The following is a 21,592-nucleotide window of genomic DNA, read 5'->3' as shown; positions in this document are numbered from 1 at the left end:
TATTCTATGTTTTATATCAAATGTAAGATTTTAAAATAAGTCATTCCTAAAATTCAGTTTGATGGATGTTTATTATCAAAAAATTGCAATTACAAAATATCTCCAGACTTCATTCCAACGAAGTAACAAGTAATAAATAATTTGAGGATGTTAGAATAATTAAAAATCTGTGAGAATTTCTATATTGTGTCATTAAACAGTGTTGTTCAGATATCTATTATAATGATTAATAATTTAGAATTATTAAAACGATTAAAGAAAAAAACAGGAAGTACTTTTTGGATTTTCTGAATGCTTCAAAACAGAAAATTTTTGTAAAAAAAATGAGATTAAAGAGGAAGTTATTTAACATCGTGAATATTAGCGCATTTTTTAATTTCGCTGATCAATCGCTTGTTGTAAGTTAGGTAATTGATCGATTTGATGTCCATGACATTTGATTTCATCCGTTGTTCATCCTGAAATAAATTAAAAATTTTTTTTTAATATTCATCGTTAAATCTAATTTACAAAAAAATAAATTAATAATTACATTGTAAGTTTCCATCTTCATTTTAACTTCAAAAATATAAGAATCGAATGTAATTTCAGCAAATTTATCATTGTAAGCCTCTGATTGGTTTACACAAAGTTCTCCGATCTCTGCAGCGTTGGTACCGAGGATTTTTTCAGCGCCGTCGTTAAATACCGTGACCCACATATTACCAGACCAATCCGTGATAGCCATCTAGAAATTTATAAATTTTAGTCAATCAATTTAATTTAATTTAATTTAATTTTTTTTTTTTTTTAACTTACACTTCCTATTAAACGCCAACGGAAATTAGGGAAATCTTTGTTACATTTCTCACATCGGAACATGGTAGTGCCTAAATCAACAATCTGACGAAAAAAATTTTTATTACAATAAAAATATTAAAATAAAAATTGAGGAATTTTTTTACTAAAAATTCTAGAATGGAATTAAAATTACTTTTTGTTACAACCATCAGTGGGACAAGCTTTGTACAAAGCACGCTCGGAGCGAATTATACTGATAGCTGCTTTACACGTGAAATTAACTGGAACCGTTCCTGCTGATTGAGCTTTTGTTTCAGCGTCTTGTATTGATAGCCATGGGGCTGGACCACTTGAGACTTTAGATATTGACTTAGCTTCAGTAGTTTGTCCTTCGTTGAGGAACCAGGAACGCAGTCTGGAATAAATAAATATATATTAAAATCAAGAATTATAAATATTAAATATTTTACAATATGAGAGAATTAATTTTGTATAAATAATTGATATTTTTATTATTTTTATAATTTTTTCCTTATATTATTTTGTATATAAAATTTTTCTGTATTTAATATCTTGCCATTCGGCCTGTGCCTTGGCATTTAATATCAATAAATAAATAAAAAAAAAAAAAAAAAAAAAAAAAAAAAAATTCAATTTCAAATTTGATTCATCATTACCTATGAGCTTCAGGAATATCAGGGTCTATTTGCATCGCTGTTGATGAAATAGTTGACAAAGATTTCCCATTCTGATACTCTCCAATACGAGCACCTTTCAATGCAATAACTGGATTGTTTGACCCGTCAAAATTTTCAGCTTGAGTTCCCCAGAGTGTAAGAGTAACCTAAATAAAATTTGAAAATATTAAAAATAATCTAAGAAATCTATTTTACTTTCTTTTTAGATTTTATAATAATTACACAAGTGTTTGTGGTATCTACGAGAAAGACGTCCCGTTTCTTCAATTCTCGGCCAGTCTGTTTTGCAGTAAAACTCTGGACATTATCAGTCGACTTTACGACGGCAATTATATCTAAAAAAAAAAAATTATACAAATTTAAATCTTAAAAAAAAAAAAAAAAATAGTAATTATTTACATGTGGAGTCAACCCTATTTTAGCCCATAACTAGGTGAAAAATTAACATTTTCAAATTTTTTTTAATTCAGCTTTTTTGCCTTCAAAAGTTGAAAAAAAATTTTGGCTTTCATGTTTTTAGATAAAATTTCTATTTTATCTTTTTTTGATGTATTTTTTTTGAAAAGTACATAAAAAAATGAATTTGAAAAAAAAAAAATTGAACATCCCATTTTTCTAAAAAATTTATAAATTTTTTTGAAAATTTGTTAAAATTGTGATAATCAACATTTTTTTTAAATTGTTCATTTTTTATGAATTAAAAAAAAAATAAATATCAATAAAATTAAATAGAAATTTCGTTAAAAACAATGAAAATGAAAATGGTTAATTTACTATCTTAAGAACTCCGCCGCCCATCTTACGGCTTAAAACAAATTTTATTTTGTTTAAAAAATTTTTTATTTAAAATGAATTTTTTTTTACTAAATTAATTATTTCTCTTTATTAAATTAATTATTTTTTTTATTAAATTAATTATTTCTCTTTATTAAATTAATTTTTTTTTTATTAAATTTATTATTTTTTTTTATTAAATTATTATTTTTTTTTTTTTTTAAATTTGACCCCACTTAAAAATATTTATCAAAATAATTTCAATTTTTTATTACGTACCAACAATGGCATCTTTATTCAGGCGCTCAATTTCATCAATAGAAACAAAATTGAAATTCATCATTGGTATCTCTTCGCAAGTTTCATGACAAGGGACAATTTCGCTGTCATTGTTTAGAGTCATTTCGTAATCATTGTTCGTGGTATTGTAATTTTTATTCGCCACTTTCAAAGTACCGCGTGATATATAATAAATTTTTCCCGTCTGTAAATAATATAATTTAATTAAGTCAAATAATTTTACTATATTTTTTATAAATGAAAAAAAAAAAAAAAAAAAAAAAAAAAATGAAATAATTACTTCAACAATATTGTAGAACTTATCAACAGAATCAGTGAATCCAGTGCATCTAATTTCACCGCTTTCATCAACCAGTGTCATGTTGAACAGTTTTCCTTCTCCGCGAGAGTTACTCCATGTTCTGATATCGGATTTATTAGCAACCCTAGCTTTGATCACCCACCTAATTACATAATAAATATAATTAAAGACTTATTAAAGCAAGAAAAATAACTGCTAGCTTTAAATAAAAATTTAAACTTACTTATTTTGGTACGGACTCAACGCAGCGATAGGACTAGTCATGATAGAAGCTCCAGAGTTCAAAGATTCGTTCAAACGGCGTTTTTGAGCAGCAGCTGCAGCATCTGCCAATAAATTAATATTTAATTATTAAATTGAACATTAAAACAAGCGTATGCTTTTGTTCTTTGATAATATTTAATATCTCATCAATTTTATAAGCTCTAGATTATTCTACAAGCATTTTAATAGTGATAAAATAATCTACAGACATTTTGCTGCTAAATGTGATTACGGAATGAATCATCAAAGCTTACTCGGTTGTACAGTGTTTGCAGCAGGTCTCTTATTTTGGTTTTGTTCAAAGCTATCATTCGGAGAGTTCGTGACTGGCTGAGTGGGTCTAATGTCTCCACTGGAAGCACCGTCTTTTCCTTGTTGTGTTGGGTTTCCAATTTTTCCAGGAACTTGATGACCGGGTACTTTCACTTCGATTCCCAGGATTACCATAATTTTTCTGTTAAGTCGAGATAAAAAATAGAATTAGTTCTCTTAATAATTTTAATTATAGAAAAAATCATTATAAAATTAGCAGACACATGAAAAAATTTTTTAAAATTTTATTTAATTAAATAAACTAGTACGAAAAAAATATTTATTAAAATTTATCAAAATTTTCTAAATAGTTGACTTGTTAAAGAAATTATGAAAATGAAGTTAGCCGACATCAACAAATTTTTATAATTTTTTTTATTAAAAAAATTATTTCAAAAAATTTTTTTTTAATTTTTTAATTTTGAAAAAAATTTAGAAAACTATAATTGCAATTTTTTTAAAATATTTTTTAGTTTTAATTTAATAAATTAAGCAAAATTAAAAATATCGGCTAACTTTATTAATATCATTGAATTTAGCAGACACTTAACAATTTTTTGACTTTTTTGAATAATAAACTATCTAGAAAAATATTTTTAAAAAATTGCACTTGTGATTTTTTAGAGACTCTGAAGATGGAATTTTTAAAATTGAGTTTTTTTTATGAAAATTAATTTAGCCAATATTTGATAATTTTTTTAGAATTTTTGTAAAAAATAAATTATAGCAAAAAAAAAAATTAGAAAAAAAAATTGACATGTAGAAATTAAAAAAAATTAAAAATCCAATTTCTTAATTAATTTTTTGAAGAAAATTTGATAGTTAAATCAAATAAAAAAATAGTTTAGTAACTGTTAATTTTAATGTCACATTTTTCTTACTACAATTTATTAAATTAAAAAATTATTAGATGTTTCTCAATTTTAGTATCATAAAAAATGATCAAAAATTTTTAATCATCTAATAGCAATATTCAACTAATAATTATTCAGCACTTGTGACATTAAACTCTTATCACAAAATAAAATTACCTCATTTTTCCGGCATTATTGGCATTGGTCAATGCGTAGCGAGTAATCTCAATGATGGAGAAATCCGACAATTCATTATTTGTAACCATACCATTGAGCTGGGTAGCCAGCATTGTAAATGAATTGCTTGTAACTCCATCGGACAAAAGCAATCTGTAGCGTTCACTCTCAGTGCTTGCTAATCTCTTGGTCCCCTAAAAGACACATAACCAAACAATAATAAATTTATTTTTCAGTTTTTTACTACAAAATTTAATTTAATTTATAAAAATAAAATTTTTACCAGTATCTGAAAAACGGGCTTGTCAACTTCAATCCCCTGGGCGATTTCCTGAAAAAAATCAATTGATTATTTTATAAGATAATTATTAGCATGTAAAATAAAGATTACTTACATTTAATGCTCCTTGAGTCAATGGAATCATTTTTATTGATTATTAAATCATTCACAAATTATTAAATATAAAATTAACAAAAAAGTTAATGATATATCAAAAGAACATCATCAACTACCAGCTGCGTAATTCACTTGATAATTTTTCTTAGTGTCGCGTACACATATACTTTGTTATTGCGAGCAATCTGAACAATGGCGCAAATATTCCCGCGCAATTTAGCGTTCTTTAGTTAAAGGCGCGCTTTTCATGAAAATTATTTATTTCATAAATTAAAGGTTTAAAACTGAGGCGCCATCTACAGAAAATTTTTTTTTTTCACATTTCTAATAACTGCTAAATTCAAATTTTTCCCGCTCAAATGTGGTGGCGGGGGTAAGAATTCACGGAGCCATCTATATGTGAAAAAGAGAACTTGTTATTTTTGTAGTCTCATTGTTTTTGCTAGTCATCGCCTCAGTATCTGGCGGCAAATATTTACGATGACATTAAATATAGCTGTCATGTCACAATTGTTTTAATTTTTTTTAATAAATAAATTATAGCAAAAAAAAAATGATTGAAAAAATAAACTTGTAGAAATTTTAATAAATGAAAAATTCAATTTTTTATTAATAATTTTTTTGTCGAAGAAAATTAAAAAATTGTCAAGTGACAGATAATTTTAATGTCATATATTTATGTGTCCAGTTTGGCATAAGTATTGCTCTCTAACTTGTTATCGCGGTGAACATTATATTACTTTTTTTATAGTTTTAATTGTGAATTAGTTAATTGTGTCATATAATCAGAAGCGTCACTGTTTAGGTTCTGATGAGCAGTTTTGAAAAGCAACTGATGGATTTTTTTATTCGGTAGAACATTCAATACTTTAATTAACATTCAACTTTATGATACTGGAATTAGCATGATACTGAAGAAAAATTTTTTTAGAATTTTATAGCAATTTAATTATTACAAAAAAATATTATTAAAAAGTTTCACATGTGAAAATTAAAAAAAATTACAAGTGAAAATTTTTAGAAGCATTTTTTTATTCTAATTGATTTGTTAAAAAATTTTTAAAATTAACAGCTGATAGCTAACTTCACTATTATTAATTAGCTGTAATTAGAGCAGTTTTTAATTCTAATGAAAATAAAGTTAGCCGACAAAAAAAAAATTTTTAGAAATTTTTTATTGAAAAAATTTTGATTAAGAAATTAAAAAAAAAAATGTCACATGTAAAAAACTTGAAAAACTAGAAATGCAATTTTTTGAAAATATTTCTTTGTTTTAATTTATTATTAAAAAAAATCTAAAAATTTAGAACGTCAACTAACTTTAATGACATTTAATTCTATTTTACAAAAATATATTTTTAAAAATTTACATCAATTGTCCAGTAAAATTTTTATGCTTGGAATTTTGAAAAAAATTTATAAGGTAAAAGACCTAGTTATTGACACTTGCAATTTTATTTTAATTAAAAAAAATAAATCAACTATAATAAATTAATAAATTAATAAATTCAAAAATACAATTTTTGAACTGTAAATTTTAAAATAATTGGTTTTTTGAGAACATTTTATTTTTTTAATTGAAATAAAATTACAAGTATCAAACAACTAGGCCAGTGTCAATAACTGGGTCTTTTACCTTAATAATAATTTATATATTATACTAATTATTTTAAAATTGTCAGATCTTAGCTAATGTCAGTGTCATTTAGTATTACTATCTTAGTTTTTTTTTTTTTTTATTCATGTGCATCTTCTTTTCATGTAATTAATTTCTCTAATCAAAAAAATTTATAAAAATTAAGTTAGCCGGTGTTGAAAAATTTTTATAGCTTTTTTTTTATTGAAATAATGATTAAAAAATAATAAAAAAAATTTTTCATTTGTAAAAAACTTGATAAACTGTGAGTGCAATTTTTAAATAATATTTTTTAGTTCTAATTTTATAATTAAAAAAAAATTTAAAACGTCGGCTAATTTTAGTGCGATAAAAACTTTAATTGTCCCCACTATGATTTTTTTTTTTTTTTGACTAATTCGAGTAATTTTATTTTATTTAATTTTCGTAATATTAATCTCAACTTCAAAAAATCATAATATAATGAATTAAAAAATATATGCTATTCTCTGGGAGTAAAATACTTAGTTTTCTAAAATCAATTTGTGATTTGTGTCCTTGAATTATATTAAATATTTTGTCAACATTTTTTTTTAGGTGCCACCGGCTAGGAAAAAAAAATCTCCGATCCCTTGCCTGCAGACCAGCCACAATCGTCGAATCTTCGGGATGTACGCTGTAATTTTAATAATTTAAACAATCGCAATTTGGGTGGTAAGTACAATTGCTAATTATTTTACAAACCAATTACTATTATTCTTTAACTTTCATTAAAATTGTTTTTATACGTCCAAGGAAATTTAATTAAATTTAAATCTAATTATTTAAACGTTTACGCGTTCTAGAAAAATATAATTTTCTTAATTTATCGGTTTAAGTAATTTCTAAACAAGATTTAAAGATATTAAACCTTCTTTTTGATCACAATGCTGACATTAATATTCCTGATTTATATTGTTACTACTCTTCATTTTGCTCACACTCGTTTAGATTAATTTTTAAATTCTTCATTTTGGAAAAAATATAATTAACAAACAGTCAAAGCTTTAATCTGTCAAATTACGATTTTTTTCCATCACTATGATTAGAAAAAATCCGAAGAAAAGTGATAATTATTTGGCATTATATTTAAAGAATTTTTATTTTCGGATCCAGTTCTTGATTTTCAATTAGGAGTAAGGAAAAAACTTCTATTAGAAGAAAGCATGCAGTTTTTTCAAAATAATTGCGCTTACACTTAATTTGTTCTCAAATTATTTAGATTATATTTTCAAGAATTTAAATAACAATGATTTACATGAATTTTTGTGAATGTTCCAATAAGAAAATCGATGATAAAACGTCTACATATAAAAAAAAAAAAAAATGATTTAAAAAACAAATTTTAATACAGAATTTTTTCATTATTAATGCAATAGTACATCAGATAAAATATCAAATACGAAAAAAATTTCAAAAAAAATTTGTCTAGGATTAAATAAAATCCCTTTAAGTATTTAGCAACTTAGTTAATTTAAATGACAGTAATTACTAAAATTTTTTTTTAATACTAAAGACTTTGTTAGATTGAATATAATTGTAAGCGTATTGTTTAAAACATACAATATAAAATAATAATCAATACGAAAGTGCGCTTATTACTAAAGTTATATTAAACTTCCTTAAATAATTTTTTTCTCACTTATTCTACAATTGATATTATTAATATTTATCATATTTAATTGATAAACTTATAAATAATAATATTAATTACTAAATCATGGAAAATATTTGATTTTTAACCTCAGACTAGGCACGTGTCCTTAATATCCATTATTAATAAAAAATAGGACACTATCATAATTATTGATACTAAAATAATAATAAAAAATAATAATAATTAATTAATTAATTAAAATATATATATTTATATAGAAAACATGCCCTTACAGATCTAGTAATTTATTTTTAATCTCATAACTAATTTTTTAATTAATTAACGCATACTTATAAACACACGTGTACAAATTTATGTACAATTAATTAACTTAGTAACATATAAACGCAATTAGTCCCTTAATAAAAATTATTTATAATATATTGAGTTGATTTTTTGACAAGGCACTCAAAATGCTTTGCATTACGTTTCACTATACGGTCAATAGTCTTTGTGATTAAACAATTTGGCACGTATTTAATATTTTATCTTTTTTTTTTTACTATAATATTTTTCACTCAAGTGTTTTATTTTTTAATTACGACGATTTTCAACTTCTATGCCGGTTGTGATAATTCATGTGATTTGGGTAGTTTGCGATTTCGTCAAATTTTTCTTTTTTCCGAGGACACCTTCCCTGTCGCTTTATGTAGTCGCCGAATTCGCAGGATGGCACTGCACACTCTTCATTTTGTATACATCTGAAAAAAAAAATTAGGTAATAATTGATTTAGAAATTTAGAAAATATTAAGAAAAATTTTTTTTAAACTAAAAAAAAGTACCGATTTGTAAAAAAGTATATTTATGATAAAATCAAAAGTATTCAATTTAATTAATCAGTTTTTATGTAAATTTTCGGTAATTATTTACAAGTGGGATCAACCCACGCTCTAGCCCATGTAAAAAAAAATTGTCCTAAAAAAGTTATAAGCTTAGGATCCTAAACGTGACACAATTTAGGACATTTTTAAGACAAATTTATGACACCAAACCGAAATGAAATTTCGATTTTAGAAAAATATTGTCGCAATTACTCAGAGAAAAAATGTTGTAAAAAGTACTTCTATGACAATTTTAGGATACTTTTATGAAAATTTAAAAATTTTTTTAAAGTTTTTTTTTTTTTTTTCCAAATCTACAATAAGGTTTTTTTTTTTTTACTGGAGCTGAATAATTTGGAACTAATTTAAATAATTAAATATCTTGTACTACAGTTTAAAAAGCTTCAATATTCAAGACCAATATTCTCATCATTAATTTGGAAGTAATTAAAACGATTATCGTTCTCAAATATGTTAAATGCACTGATGAAAAAATTAACTTGATTGAACAAAAAAAATTATTTTGAAAAGATTATCTTAAATCAAGAAGAAAAATTCTTAGATAAAATTTATTTGAACTAAGAGCGATTCCTTCATTCAAGAATTTTTCCTTTACTACAGCTATTTATTTTGTTTTTATTTATAGTAAAGACGACCATTTTTTTTTATCATCTTATAGAAAGTATTTTTAAATAATAATTAACATCTAAATTTATGGACATTAAGGTAAAAGATCTAGTTATTGACACTGGCTTAGTTATTGTCACTTGCAATTTTATTTTAATTAAAAAAAACAAACTTTAATAAATTTTAATAATAATAAACATACTTTAATAAATAAATAATAATAAACTTTAATAAATTAATAAATAGAATTTTTAAATTATAAATTTCAAATATTTTCTTTTTTTAATTAGAATAAAATTGCAATTGTAAAACAAATAGGCCAATGGCGATAAGTGGGTCTTTTAACTTCAGATGTTAAAAAAAAAAAAAAAAAAGGAACTGGAAAATTTTAGTTTAAAATTTTAATTAAATTTCAACAAATTCTGTAAGAATTAGAATTAAAAAAAATTTTCAATTTTATTAGAAACATTCGAAATAATAATAATAATCTTTATGTAGCAAATTGTTATCATTTTTTTTTGTTTATCTATAGTTTTTCAAGTTTTTTACAAATGAAAATTTTGTAAGAAAATTAAATCAGCAGATATTTGATAATTTTAAGAATTTTAAGAATTTTAAGAATTGTCAAACAATTAGGCCTTTCTTAATAACTGGGTCTTTTACCTTAATTTTCTTTTTATCACAAAAATCTTTCAACTATATTATTATTATGATTATTAGACTTGTATATTTTAATGAAAAAGTATATAAAAACTTACAATCGATCGCGATATGAAAAATATCCTTTGCCCCTCCTAGCGCGGAAGCAGTTTTGATCGTTTTCGAAGCAATCGCAGACGCATTCTCCATCAAAATTCATCCTCGGCGTGAATTCAGACGGACATCGACACCTAGAAACCGACGTAACGATTTTACAGTTATAACTTACGAAATAAAAATAAAATAAAATTTCCAAAAAAAAAAAAAAATACAAAAAAAAAAAAACGAGAAAGCTTACGGTTTTTTCGTAACAGGTTTTCTGATATTCTGCGGAACCAAAGATTGATGCTGCCTACCGGAGTTGACGTGAGATTTGAATTCATTGCTCTCTTGTAATTTATTATCATTTTGCATTCCGTACTCGGTTTTTTCGCGGCACTCGCATTCCGTGTGATTGTAAAACGATAGTTTCTCCACGACACTGCCACCTCCGATGCTGGTTGTCTGCAAAGCAATAAAATAAACATATACATAATATAACAGACAATAATAAATAATTATAATCTTTCGAATTGACGTAGCAGTAATGCATTAACGTCACATGTTCATTAAAAATATTTTTAAAAATGATTGTAATCGCGCTTTGGGTGCGGTAAATGCATCAGGTGACTCATATATTAACGTAGAAATTTATATATGTATATTTAATATATCAATGCTACTGTCAGCATTAAACACACAATCTTCTATATCATCGTTGCAACACAGTCCCCGTGAGATCTTTACTTTCTTACAAACTTAACGACACAAAAGCCTTTCAATCATAACTCTTTTTTAATTTTTTATATTTATCGCTCGATTTTATTTAATATCTGTATTATATGTTTTATGTTATATCCCATGTCGATCTTAAATGTCAAAATTTGCATTAACACATATTTTTTGCTTCAGGCTAGACTTAGTGTAATCGGAATCGCTTAATCCGTTTTATTAATCGTAAATGTAGTAAAGCTTGGATTTTATTACTTTTATTTCAAATTTTAACTGATTCATTATCGTGAAGAATATTAACGCTGATAATTTGTTTAAAAAAATTTTTTAAAGTTTGAGGTCTCTGATTTTTTATCAAGTTTTATTACACAAAAAAAAGCTGGTAATTGTTTTGTTTCATGGTCCACAATATTACAGCTCATAAAATTTTTTTTATCAATTCTGTATTTTTTTTTAAAGTTTATCGAAACAGAATAATTAAAAAATGTCAATTTTAAGGTTTTTCATACAAAAAAAAAATCTACCGAAAAGTTTTTTTTTTTATTTTGTAATTTAAGTTCATGATAAATTTTTTTTTAACTCTCTACAATGATTTAGCAATTAGTAGTAATTTAAAAGTTGATTGCAACCTGAATTACGAGTTATGAATAAAAAAACTTTGGTTTACTTGCATGGAAATTATGAAAAAAAAAAATATGCGGGATTTATGGGCACGGAAAAAATATGTTGTAAAATTTATAGAAAAGTTTGTAAAATTTACAAAATTCTATCTATAAGTCGACTCATGTAATATTTACAGTACTATGTTATTTTTACATGGTAAATTCTGTTATTATAAATCTCTAAATTTAATAAATTCAGTCTGTAATTATAATATAACTTTTTCTGTTATTATTACTGTAAATTTATTGTAATGAATTAAAAAGCATTACTTGAGTCAGCATCATTGCAAACTAATTTATATCACGGTTTTGAATTTTTTCAAAAATTTTAATTTTTCTGATTTTTTACAGTGTACTTCAAGACAAATTATTTTTTTATAATCAGTAAAAAAAAATTTCTTCACATATGATAAAAATTTTAAATTTACTATTAACAGATTATTATTTAGATTTTTAATCAATAATCAAACATAATTTTAATTCAAGAAGTTACTCTGCAACGATCACATAATATTTTTATAGCCCTGAATAAAAAAAAGTATTGAGATAAAGAAAAAAGTATCGAAAAGTATCGGATTGACTAGAAAACCAATACTTTTTTCTTTGTCTCAATACTTTTTTTTTAATCAGGGAGATTTCATAGAATTTATCTGTAAATTTTACAAAAAAAATACGTAGTTTTCACGTAAACTCACAAGTAATAATTACATATTTTTTCTGTAAATTTTAAAGAATATATACCATGGAAATTTTAAAGATTATTTTCTGTAAATTTTACTTAGTCGTTTTTTCCGTCTTGATCCAAGCAATGAAATTGTTCAAAATTATTTTCTTGGTTCAAGAATTTTTCTCTTGATTCAAGTTAATTTTTTTTTCTGTGTAGTTGCGTCATATGCTAAATAGAATCTAAATTAAATTAATAATAAAGTAAATAAACTGAAACAAATCTATTATAAGCCTAATCTAGACTGACGGGTGTTAATGCTCGTATGTTAATTTCCAGATCAAATCTTAGGTGTATAGACTGAACCTGTAAATTTGTTTTCTTGTTTCTGCAGCCTGCATACTATTATAATACCTTGGATTGCTTGCTGTAGATATGCCGTGGTCTGATATTACTACATACACGAGTTCCTTAGAATCTCAATCACTGATATGACCTAGTCTCTCGAGACACTGATTTATGTGTGTGCTTATTATTATTTTATCATTATCAGTGACCAGAAATTACAGTACTTATGGATATAAGTGATGGGTGGTTATTGCTACCTGTCATCGATAGAAGCTTAATGCCCTTCAGCAGCTTTTTGAATAAGTCATATGTCATATGTCATGCATCACATGTCTCATGTCTTAGATATTATTATCACCGAGTATGTAAATTGATAACCAATTTTATAAGCTCATAAATAAACACGCGAATTGTTTCTGTTAGTATATATATACACACTGGATTTCTCTTTACTTGGATCGGTACTTAACTCGGTGATTTAAATGAGGATTTTTGTCAGTTAGTTTGAGAACAAGGACAAATTTGAATAGAATAATTTAAACTGGACGATGATGTTTTAGCGCCTGGAGTTAAATGCATTAATGTTACTCATAACTCACAACGTTACAACTTTAAATCGGTGAAAGCTTGACGGAAATTGTATATATGTATATGGAAACTATGCCCGTCAGCTCGTCACTTGCCTCGAATACCAAAGATCTTTACTTAATATTATCTTGGGCTCTTTACTCTTTATAACCGGTAATCCCCGACTGATACTTGCAAACTCTCAGTACAGAGAAAAGTTAGCTTAACTTAACTTTAAATTTAAAGTCTACGGTGTCACGCAACGTAAATGCTAAGTATTAAATTGTTATCACCCGGGGCTAGAATAATCCGGGCTGAACATCGTCATGGAGGATCGAGACATCTGAGACTAAACAGATAAAATCCAGACAAAATATATGTAATTTAATCTAGATCTTAAACTACACGGTTTATTTTATTCAATTATTTTATTTGAGTTACTTATGTGTGAATAATTTTGTATAGAAGCTCTCACAGTAATTAAGATTTTTATTTATGAATTTTTAGCGAAGATTTAAAATACTTGAGAATTTTTTTTCGGCAGATAAGAGTCAAATTTTGCAAACTTTTTACAAATTTCGAATGTTTAATGTTCAATTAAGAAAAAAAAATCACTTAATTGGAAAATTAAGATCAAAAATAATAATTTAAGACTTTAATTCCACATTTTGAAAATTTATTATGTTTATTTTTACCGAATAAAAAATTGTGATTTCAAGAACTGATTTATGATACGTCAAAAAAGTTTTTTTGTTGTCTTCTAAATATTTATTTTTAGAAATTAATGTCCCTAGAGACCAAAATCTTGACAAACTTAATAATTAATTTTGATAATTCGTTAAAAATTTTTTTGTAAATCTTACAAACTTTTCTATAAATTTTACAACGTATTTTTTCCGTGTAAAAATCTTGATAAAATATAAAAATTAATTGTATCAAGTATTTATGATGATTTGAATTAAGAAAAAATTATTTCCACCAAGAATAGAATTTCAAGAAAAATTTTTACTTCCGCGAACACAACTTCGGTCTTCCTTCCGGCACCTGCAAATTTTTTTGAGTCAAGAATTTGATTCTCCAGTCGAGAAATTTTTCTTTCTGTGTACTAATTAGTTTTTTTTTTAGTTTATTCCTCGTCTTTGTATAAATTTTCTAATTAATTTTTTAGTCTTTTATTTTGTAATCGTAGCTAAGTCGGTAATTTTATTTTATTCCGGGATCTTGAGAAGCCCACGTGTACCCACGCAAACTGATGGCTGATTACGAAGATGCATTGCCCTCGTGGATCGAACACACTGCTATTTTTACGATCGATAGCAATTGTTGCCGTAAAGTTAACTGGCTTTTTAATTGTTTATGTTGAAAGAGTTTCTTTTGACGTGAATAATAAATATTAAACATTGCAATGTATTCCAAGATTTAAATAACAAATTTTAAATAAAATCTTGAACGAACAAATAAAAGCTACTCGATTAATTAAAAATCAAAACGTCTACTGATTGAGAAATTAGCAATAGTCCTATTTTCTCAGATAAATTGATCGTTAAGGACATTTATCATGACTCGGCATAATAATAATAGTAACAAAACCCGAAGTAAGTAAACTAGACATATAACAATGAAGTTGCTAATAATGTAAACAGACAAACAGACGTGCATTGTTTCCCTAAGAGCCAAGGCCGCGTTACAAAATTTATTACTATAATTACTATTTATTTATTTAGTTATGAATAATTAACAAATGGAAAGCAGGCTTTCAGTCGGTAATAAATATTGATATATAAGTCAGTTATTAAATAAAAATAATTAATTACACGGCAGAGCCTGCAATTAAACTTACGGACTGTGTGGTCCGAAAGTTCAAAAGTATAAAGTAGGAAGCTAAAATCTCTAACTATCATTAACTAGCTAGTAGTTAGTGGTAATTTTCACTGAATTTTTAATAATCATTATTATTATTTATATAAAATAATACAATCAAATTATGGATACATTTTTTATAATAATAATGATGATAATTATTATTTTTTGAGAGACAAATAAATTGACGGACTAACAATTACAACGCCTACGACTGCATAGTAATTAGAAACTAATCTTAAAAATTTTTTGCAATTACTTTGCAAATATATCCTACACGGAAAAAACGACTGTGTAAAATTTACAGAAAATAATTTTTAAAATTTCCACAGTATATATTTTTTTAAAATTTACAGAAAAAATATGTAATTATTACTTGTGAGTTTACGTGAAAACTACGTATTTTTTTTGTAAAATTTACAGATAAATTCTATGAAATCTCCCTGATTAAAAAAAAAGTATTGAAACAAAGAAAAAAGTATTGGTTTTCTAGTCAATCCGATACTTTTCAATACTTTTTTCTTTGTCTCAATACTTTTTTTTATTCAGGGCTATAAAAATATTATGTGATCGTTGCAGAGTAACTTCTTGAATTAAAATTATGTTTGATTATTGATTAAAAATCTAAATAATAATCTGTTAATAGTAAATTAAACATTTTTATCATATGTGAAGAAATTTTTTTTTACTGATTATAAAAAAATAATTTGTCTTGGAGTACACTGTAAAAAATCAGAAAAATTAAAATTTTTGAAAAAATTCAAAACCGTGATATAAATTAGTTTGCAATGATGCTGACTCAAGTAATGCTTTTTAATTAATTACAATAAATTTCCAGTAATAATAACAGAAAAAGTTATATTATAATTACAGACTGAATTTATTAAATTTATAGATTTATAATAATAGAATTTACCACGTAAAAATAATCTATTAAGTTCTGTAAATATTACATGAGTCGACTTATAGATAGAATTTTGAAAATTTTACAAACTTATCTATAAATTTTACAACGTATTTTTTCTGTGTAAAAATGATGATTTTACAGAAAACATAAAATATAAATCCTTTAAAATAAAAAATTTTCTATATGGATAAAGAAGCGCGATTTTATACAGGTTGCTAATATGCGAGATATATCATTAGGAGCTTATGCAAATGCTTCTGTCGTGAAGCCAGTTGTCGTGTTTATTTTTATTACGAAATTTATTTACAAAGATCGAATAAATATAACGTTTAATGACGTATTGGATATTAATGATTAATTGTAGAAAATAATGATAATGATGGTGATGACAATTATGCTTTTCGAGATGATCTACTTAAAAGTGTCACTCATAAATAGCGAGCATTCTTTTTACAACTGATATTTTTTAGCGATTGCGATTATGATTATTATGATTATGATCATAGTTGTGAAGGTGAGCACAATTGCGGCACAAAAGTTTAGAGCAAGAGAGATAAATTTTACTAGACAGTGAACGACTAGTTCTAGACGCTGTAAAAATAGAAATAGTGCTCGCGAAGTAGAGGATTGTAGTGTCTCTTTACATCATGGTTGATCTTTAAGTATACTCGGTCAGTCGACCTGGTCAGTGCGTAGGAAGCCACTTTTTGCTTACTTTTTTTTATTTGTAATCGATCGTATTACGATTACTATTATTTACATAGAGATCTGTCACAAAAATCAAATATGTCGTGTAACGGCACGCTCTGGTTACTGAACACGTTTTTAGTTGGCTGTTATCATTTTTTTATTATTATTTTTTAGGGTTAGTACCGTAAATAATTTATTTTTTATTTTATTCACTCGTGATCTACTTGATAAGAATTATTTCATTGTTATTTTTTTTACTAGATGTATTTAAAAATTCAAAATGAGGTATTAGCTCTCATTTTGCATTCGAATATTATTAACTCGGTATTTTTTATTTTAAAATTAGTTTTCAAACGAATTAAAAATAAAAATTTATTAATTATTATTTATTCACTTTTTTTCTACTAAAAAAAAATGATTTTGTACTTATTTCGTAATTTTTTTACAAACTTCAGCCATTTAAAAGAAATAGTAAGTCAAAGATTATTGTCAAAAGTTTTGAATCAACTTTTTAGAATTATAAAATTAATTCACGAACAAATTAATTATTAATTTATCGTTAAAAAAAATTATTAAGCTATAATTTTTCTAAATTCAACATATTTGACCACCGGAGGTGTTTCTAGGGCGTCACAACGCGACGAAAGCTAATTAATTTTTTTCACCGAAACTAGCATCGTCAAAAATATCTAGCAAAAACTTGAGAATCCTTCCGCGTTCCGAAAATATAATTTTTCATTAACTATCGTGAATTTGAGCACACCGCGATCTTAAGACTTAACTTAAAAGCAAAAGTAAGTGAGATCGGAGTAACTTAACTTGTTTTATCTTTTCTTATTAATAATATAAGTCGTTACGAAAATAGAAGCATGTCTAGGGTTGCCTTCATTCCCTTGTGTTCGGATTCACATCGTTAAAATATCCATACGTATGTACGCATACTTAGTCATACATACATGCATACAGATTCTTCCTCCTTCGTCTTTAAAGTCAAGTGTTGATCGCGGTTGTCTGGAATTTACATTTAAACCACACCGCACTAACAAGTTACCAAGAACAATGCTTAAAATCAACTACATTCCGTAAGTTCAATGGATTATTTCTTAAAGCAGCTGGCTTGTTACTCTTTTCATTAAAATAGTTCTTATTATATTGTTTTTTATTTTTATTTTAGAAGGATATTCATTTCAGTTTAAGACGAGGGTTTATTCAAACTAGTGCCAATTACTCATTCAAGATATTTCATCTTCAATGAGAATTAAATTACACTGAAAAAAAAAAAATTTCTTTTGAAGAAATTAGTAATATAATGAGAAATTAATTTATTAAAAATTTTTAACAATTTTATTTCTTAGCTGAAGAAAATTTTTCTCACAGTAACTTTTTTGTTGATTTGGAAATAAAAAATTTTAAATAGACAATTTGCTGATTTTCATTCAAAATTTTTTTTTTGTCAAATCTAGAAAAGTTTTTTTCATCAAAAAAATTACGGTGAGAAAAAATTTAATTTTGTCGGCTAAAAAATAAAATTTTTTATTACATTATTCATTAAAAAAAAATTTTTTTTTATTCAATTTATAAAAAATTTAATTTATCAAATCTTAAAATAGAATTTTAAAAAATTTATCGATCAAAAAAAATTTTTAATTTCACTTTCAACTTTTCATTTTAAGCTAGAAAAAAAAATTTTTTTTTCAATCATTTTTACAATTATAAACTTTCAAAGTGAAAAAAAAATCATTTTTTTGAAATATTAATATTCAAAAATTATTTTTTATTTCCAATCTTCATGTTAAAATATTAAAAATTTTTTTTACATGTTTAATGGACACTTTCAAATTACCAAAAAAATTTTTGGGGTAAAATGAGCAGTCAAAAAATTTCTTAATATTTTAAAAATTATTTTTGTATAATAAATTTTTTTCCTTTCATTCAAACGAGCTGTCATTTTTTTCTGCGACCAATAAATAAAAATAAATCCAGTGAGCTTGAAAGATTAAGTTGTTTTAAACGGAGAAGTCAAACCACTGTCGGGTTAGATAAACAAAATTAATAAATTATCGTTTAGCTTTAAAAGCATTGACTTCAAACTTAAGTTAAATTAACTGAGTTCAGTGACAGTTAAGAAAATCTCTTTGACTATGATATGACAAATATTTTCTTAGAACATGAGCCCCAAAATGAAATCCCGTCTGGTATGTCTCTCTATTTAAAATACTAGGCCCGATAACGTTGAACGCTTTTGCGATAACTAATGGCCGGGTCTTAAATACAACTATCGAGACATTAGATATAGCAAGTGGTTTTATGTACTACTCTCTTCTTATTAAGAAGAAAGTTTCGGATATATTAGTCTTTTATCGGTCGGTAAAACGTTTTTTATTATTTAATTCTTTTTCTTTCATAAATTAGACTTTTTATTTACACAAATCATTTATTATAAATAATTATTAATAAACCATTAATTAAAAGTCAACAAATCTTAATAAAGATTCACAATTTTCATCCAATGTCTAAAAAATGACTAAATAAAAAATTAAAAATTAAAAAAAAAAAAAAATTTATGGGTGGTTCAAAATAGGAATCGAACCTGCGCCTTTCTCTCCGCGTCAATTGTTTCACTACTATAGTAATAAATAGAAGCCATTAATTTTAGTGACTCAATACTCAGAGTTTATTACCCAGTAAGAAGGTTTAATCTGCGGAATGCGGTGAATAAATCAGTAATATTTCGGTAATACGGAAGCTTAATATAATGTATTATATACGAGTTAACTGTAATTTTATTTTAGACTAGACGAGAGGTGTTTTATGCGAGTGACATTATTCGCGTTTTCTCTCAGCATTCGGCGCAATGACAACTTTGACACGCCGCCAAGTATCATAACATTCTAATAATATATTATTTTTTTATTAGTAATTTCACTTTACTTATATATTTATAAATTTAAATAACAAATTTTTAAGGAAATTGTCTTTTAATCATCGGTGTCGCGGCTCTTAGAGATAACGTCGCTATGGGTGGCCATTAGATCAAGTATTTACAGGTTTCGTGACTATCCAAATTTTTTTCGAGGGGTTTTTGAGATAAAGTCCTTAGGAATGTGTGATTTTAAATTATAAGGAATTTGTCTTTGATTAAAAAAAAAAAAAAAATTAAAATTTCTTTACAACAAAAAATACAAGGAAAATTTTCCAAGTTTTTGATTTTCACTCTGAACAAATTTAGTTTTTAAAACTTCTCTTTAGTATCTCATAGCTTATAGCTAAGATTTCAAATTACATAAGTTCAAATTTTTTTATGGTTATTCTATCTCAAGTAACAGCAATTTTAAGTTTAATAATTATGAGCTCAAAAATTCTAAAATAAAAATTTTCTTCGAAATTTTGATCTCTTAATTTCAAAAAAAAAATTTTGACAATATTTTGAAATTTTATTGTAACAAACATTTATTTTTCATAAATTTTTTTGATAATTAACATCACAAATTCATTTTAAATAAGAGCAATTATAATTTTAAAAACATGCCCAAAATTTACAAAATTTTAATTTTAATTTTAAACTTCCCGCTAATAAAATTGAAAATTTTCAAAAATCGGGAAGTTATTGTTTTTACCCCGTTTTCCAAAAATCGAGTTTTTATCAGATCTTGACGTTTTGAGCAATAATTTGTGTGTTATCAAATAGATAATTTAATAAAAAATTACATTTCTATTTAAAAAATTTTATTTAGTGTAATAAAATAGAGAAAATCATTAAAATAAACGAATAAATTTGTATGGATAATACAAGCTAATTTTAGCATAATAAACAGAATTTTAATAATTATTCTAAATTTGACTCCTAACAAATTAACCACGCTTTCAAATTACTCAAAAGACGTACATATTCATCTTTATAACCATATTTAGACATTGCACAAGATATCGCCCTTCAAACTTTTATAAACCAACAAAAATGTCTTAATCCCAAAGCATAATTCTAAAAAAATAAATAATTAATAAACCGTAAATAGGATCGGATATTAACTGCAATAACCTTTCACTTAAAATAAGACGCGTGTCTAATTCACCCTAAATACTAGTCCGCGTATCCACACACGCTTCAATAAATCATAATTTACGGTAAAACATTTTAATAGCCACTTAATAATTGCGATGTGCGATTCAGTCATGTATTAGTTATTCAGCAAAGCTCATTCAGTAATTGCATAAATTCTAATAATAATCGATTTCTTTCTTGACAATTTCGAAATCAGATATTAAAAATTAATCGATTAGTAAATAATTAAAACATTGTATAATTAACAATTTAAAATGTATCAAGTATATATTTATATTTATACATAATCTATTATATTAATAATCAATCGGGCGATCAATTAAGTCCTACATTGACAAGAAGAATTAATTAGAATCGATTACAGAGGATCGTTAAATAGAGCGAAACTGTCATTGAGGATTTAACGCATTCCTTGCTATTATTTATATTGTTGTTATTTGTGTTTATTGATAGTATTGATTGTTAGCTTGAGCTTGTCTTATCGCTGTTCATTGTATTATTATATTATACGGAGGTATGGTATGCAATTAAATAAAAAATCGATATATACCAGCCGGAATAGGAAGGAGTGGAAGATAATCGACACTATTTCGATGGGAATTACTGTTTACAATTACAATGAGGTACTTGTATCACTCTATCACTGTTGTGATTTATTTAATCAGCTGATAGTAAATAATGACTTGGTTAGTTGAGCGTTAACTACTGCTATCGATACTGCCAATACGCCCACTATTTTATTTA

General features: G+C 25.2%; 2 protein-coding genes across 2 annotated transcripts in view; both read right to left on the bottom strand.

Annotated features, from left to right (window-relative positions):
- Positions 1–52: 52 nt before the first annotated feature.
- On the bottom strand, positions 53–4,888 carry Rpa-70 (replication protein A 70). Its single transcript, XM_074257610.1, has 13 exons — positions 4,856–4,888; positions 4,744–4,791; positions 4,461–4,654; positions 3,372–3,571; positions 3,077–3,179; positions 2,833–2,995; positions 2,532–2,736; positions 1,701–1,813; positions 1,458–1,624; positions 975–1,195; positions 799–884; positions 533–727; positions 53–458 (listed from the first exon to the last, which is right to left on the bottom strand). The coding sequence occupies exons 1-13, from the start codon at positions 4,883–4,885 to the stop codon at positions 342–344; spliced, it is 1,842 nt and encodes a 613-aa protein (XP_074113711.1). The 5' UTR covers positions 4,886–4,888; the 3' UTR covers positions 53–341.
- Positions 4,889–7,683: 2,795 nt separating this feature from the next.
- LOC141536795 (uncharacterized) overlaps positions 7,684–21,592 on the bottom strand; it is a 39,590-nt gene continuing 25,681 nt past the window's right edge. Inside the window, exons 4-6 of the mRNA XM_074257534.1 lie at positions 10,615–10,820; positions 10,376–10,507; positions 7,684–8,869 (exon numbers count right to left, since the gene is read on the bottom strand). Coding sequence (XP_074113635.1) covers positions 8,719–8,869; positions 10,376–10,507; positions 10,615–10,820 — 489 coding nt within the window. The 3' untranslated portion in view covers positions 7,684–8,718. The remainder of the gene's footprint in view (positions 8,870–10,375; positions 10,508–10,614; positions 10,821–21,592) is intronic.

Source organism: Cotesia typhae, unplaced genomic scaffold, assembly GCF_013202065.1.
Source record: "Cotesia typhae breed Kobodo isofemale line unplaced genomic scaffold, CoteBio_Ctyphae scaffold_45, whole genome shotgun sequence".
NCBI lineage: Eukaryota > Metazoa > Arthropoda > Insecta > Hymenoptera > Braconidae > Cotesia > Cotesia typhae.
This window is presented reverse-complemented; position numbering and strand designations above follow the sequence as displayed.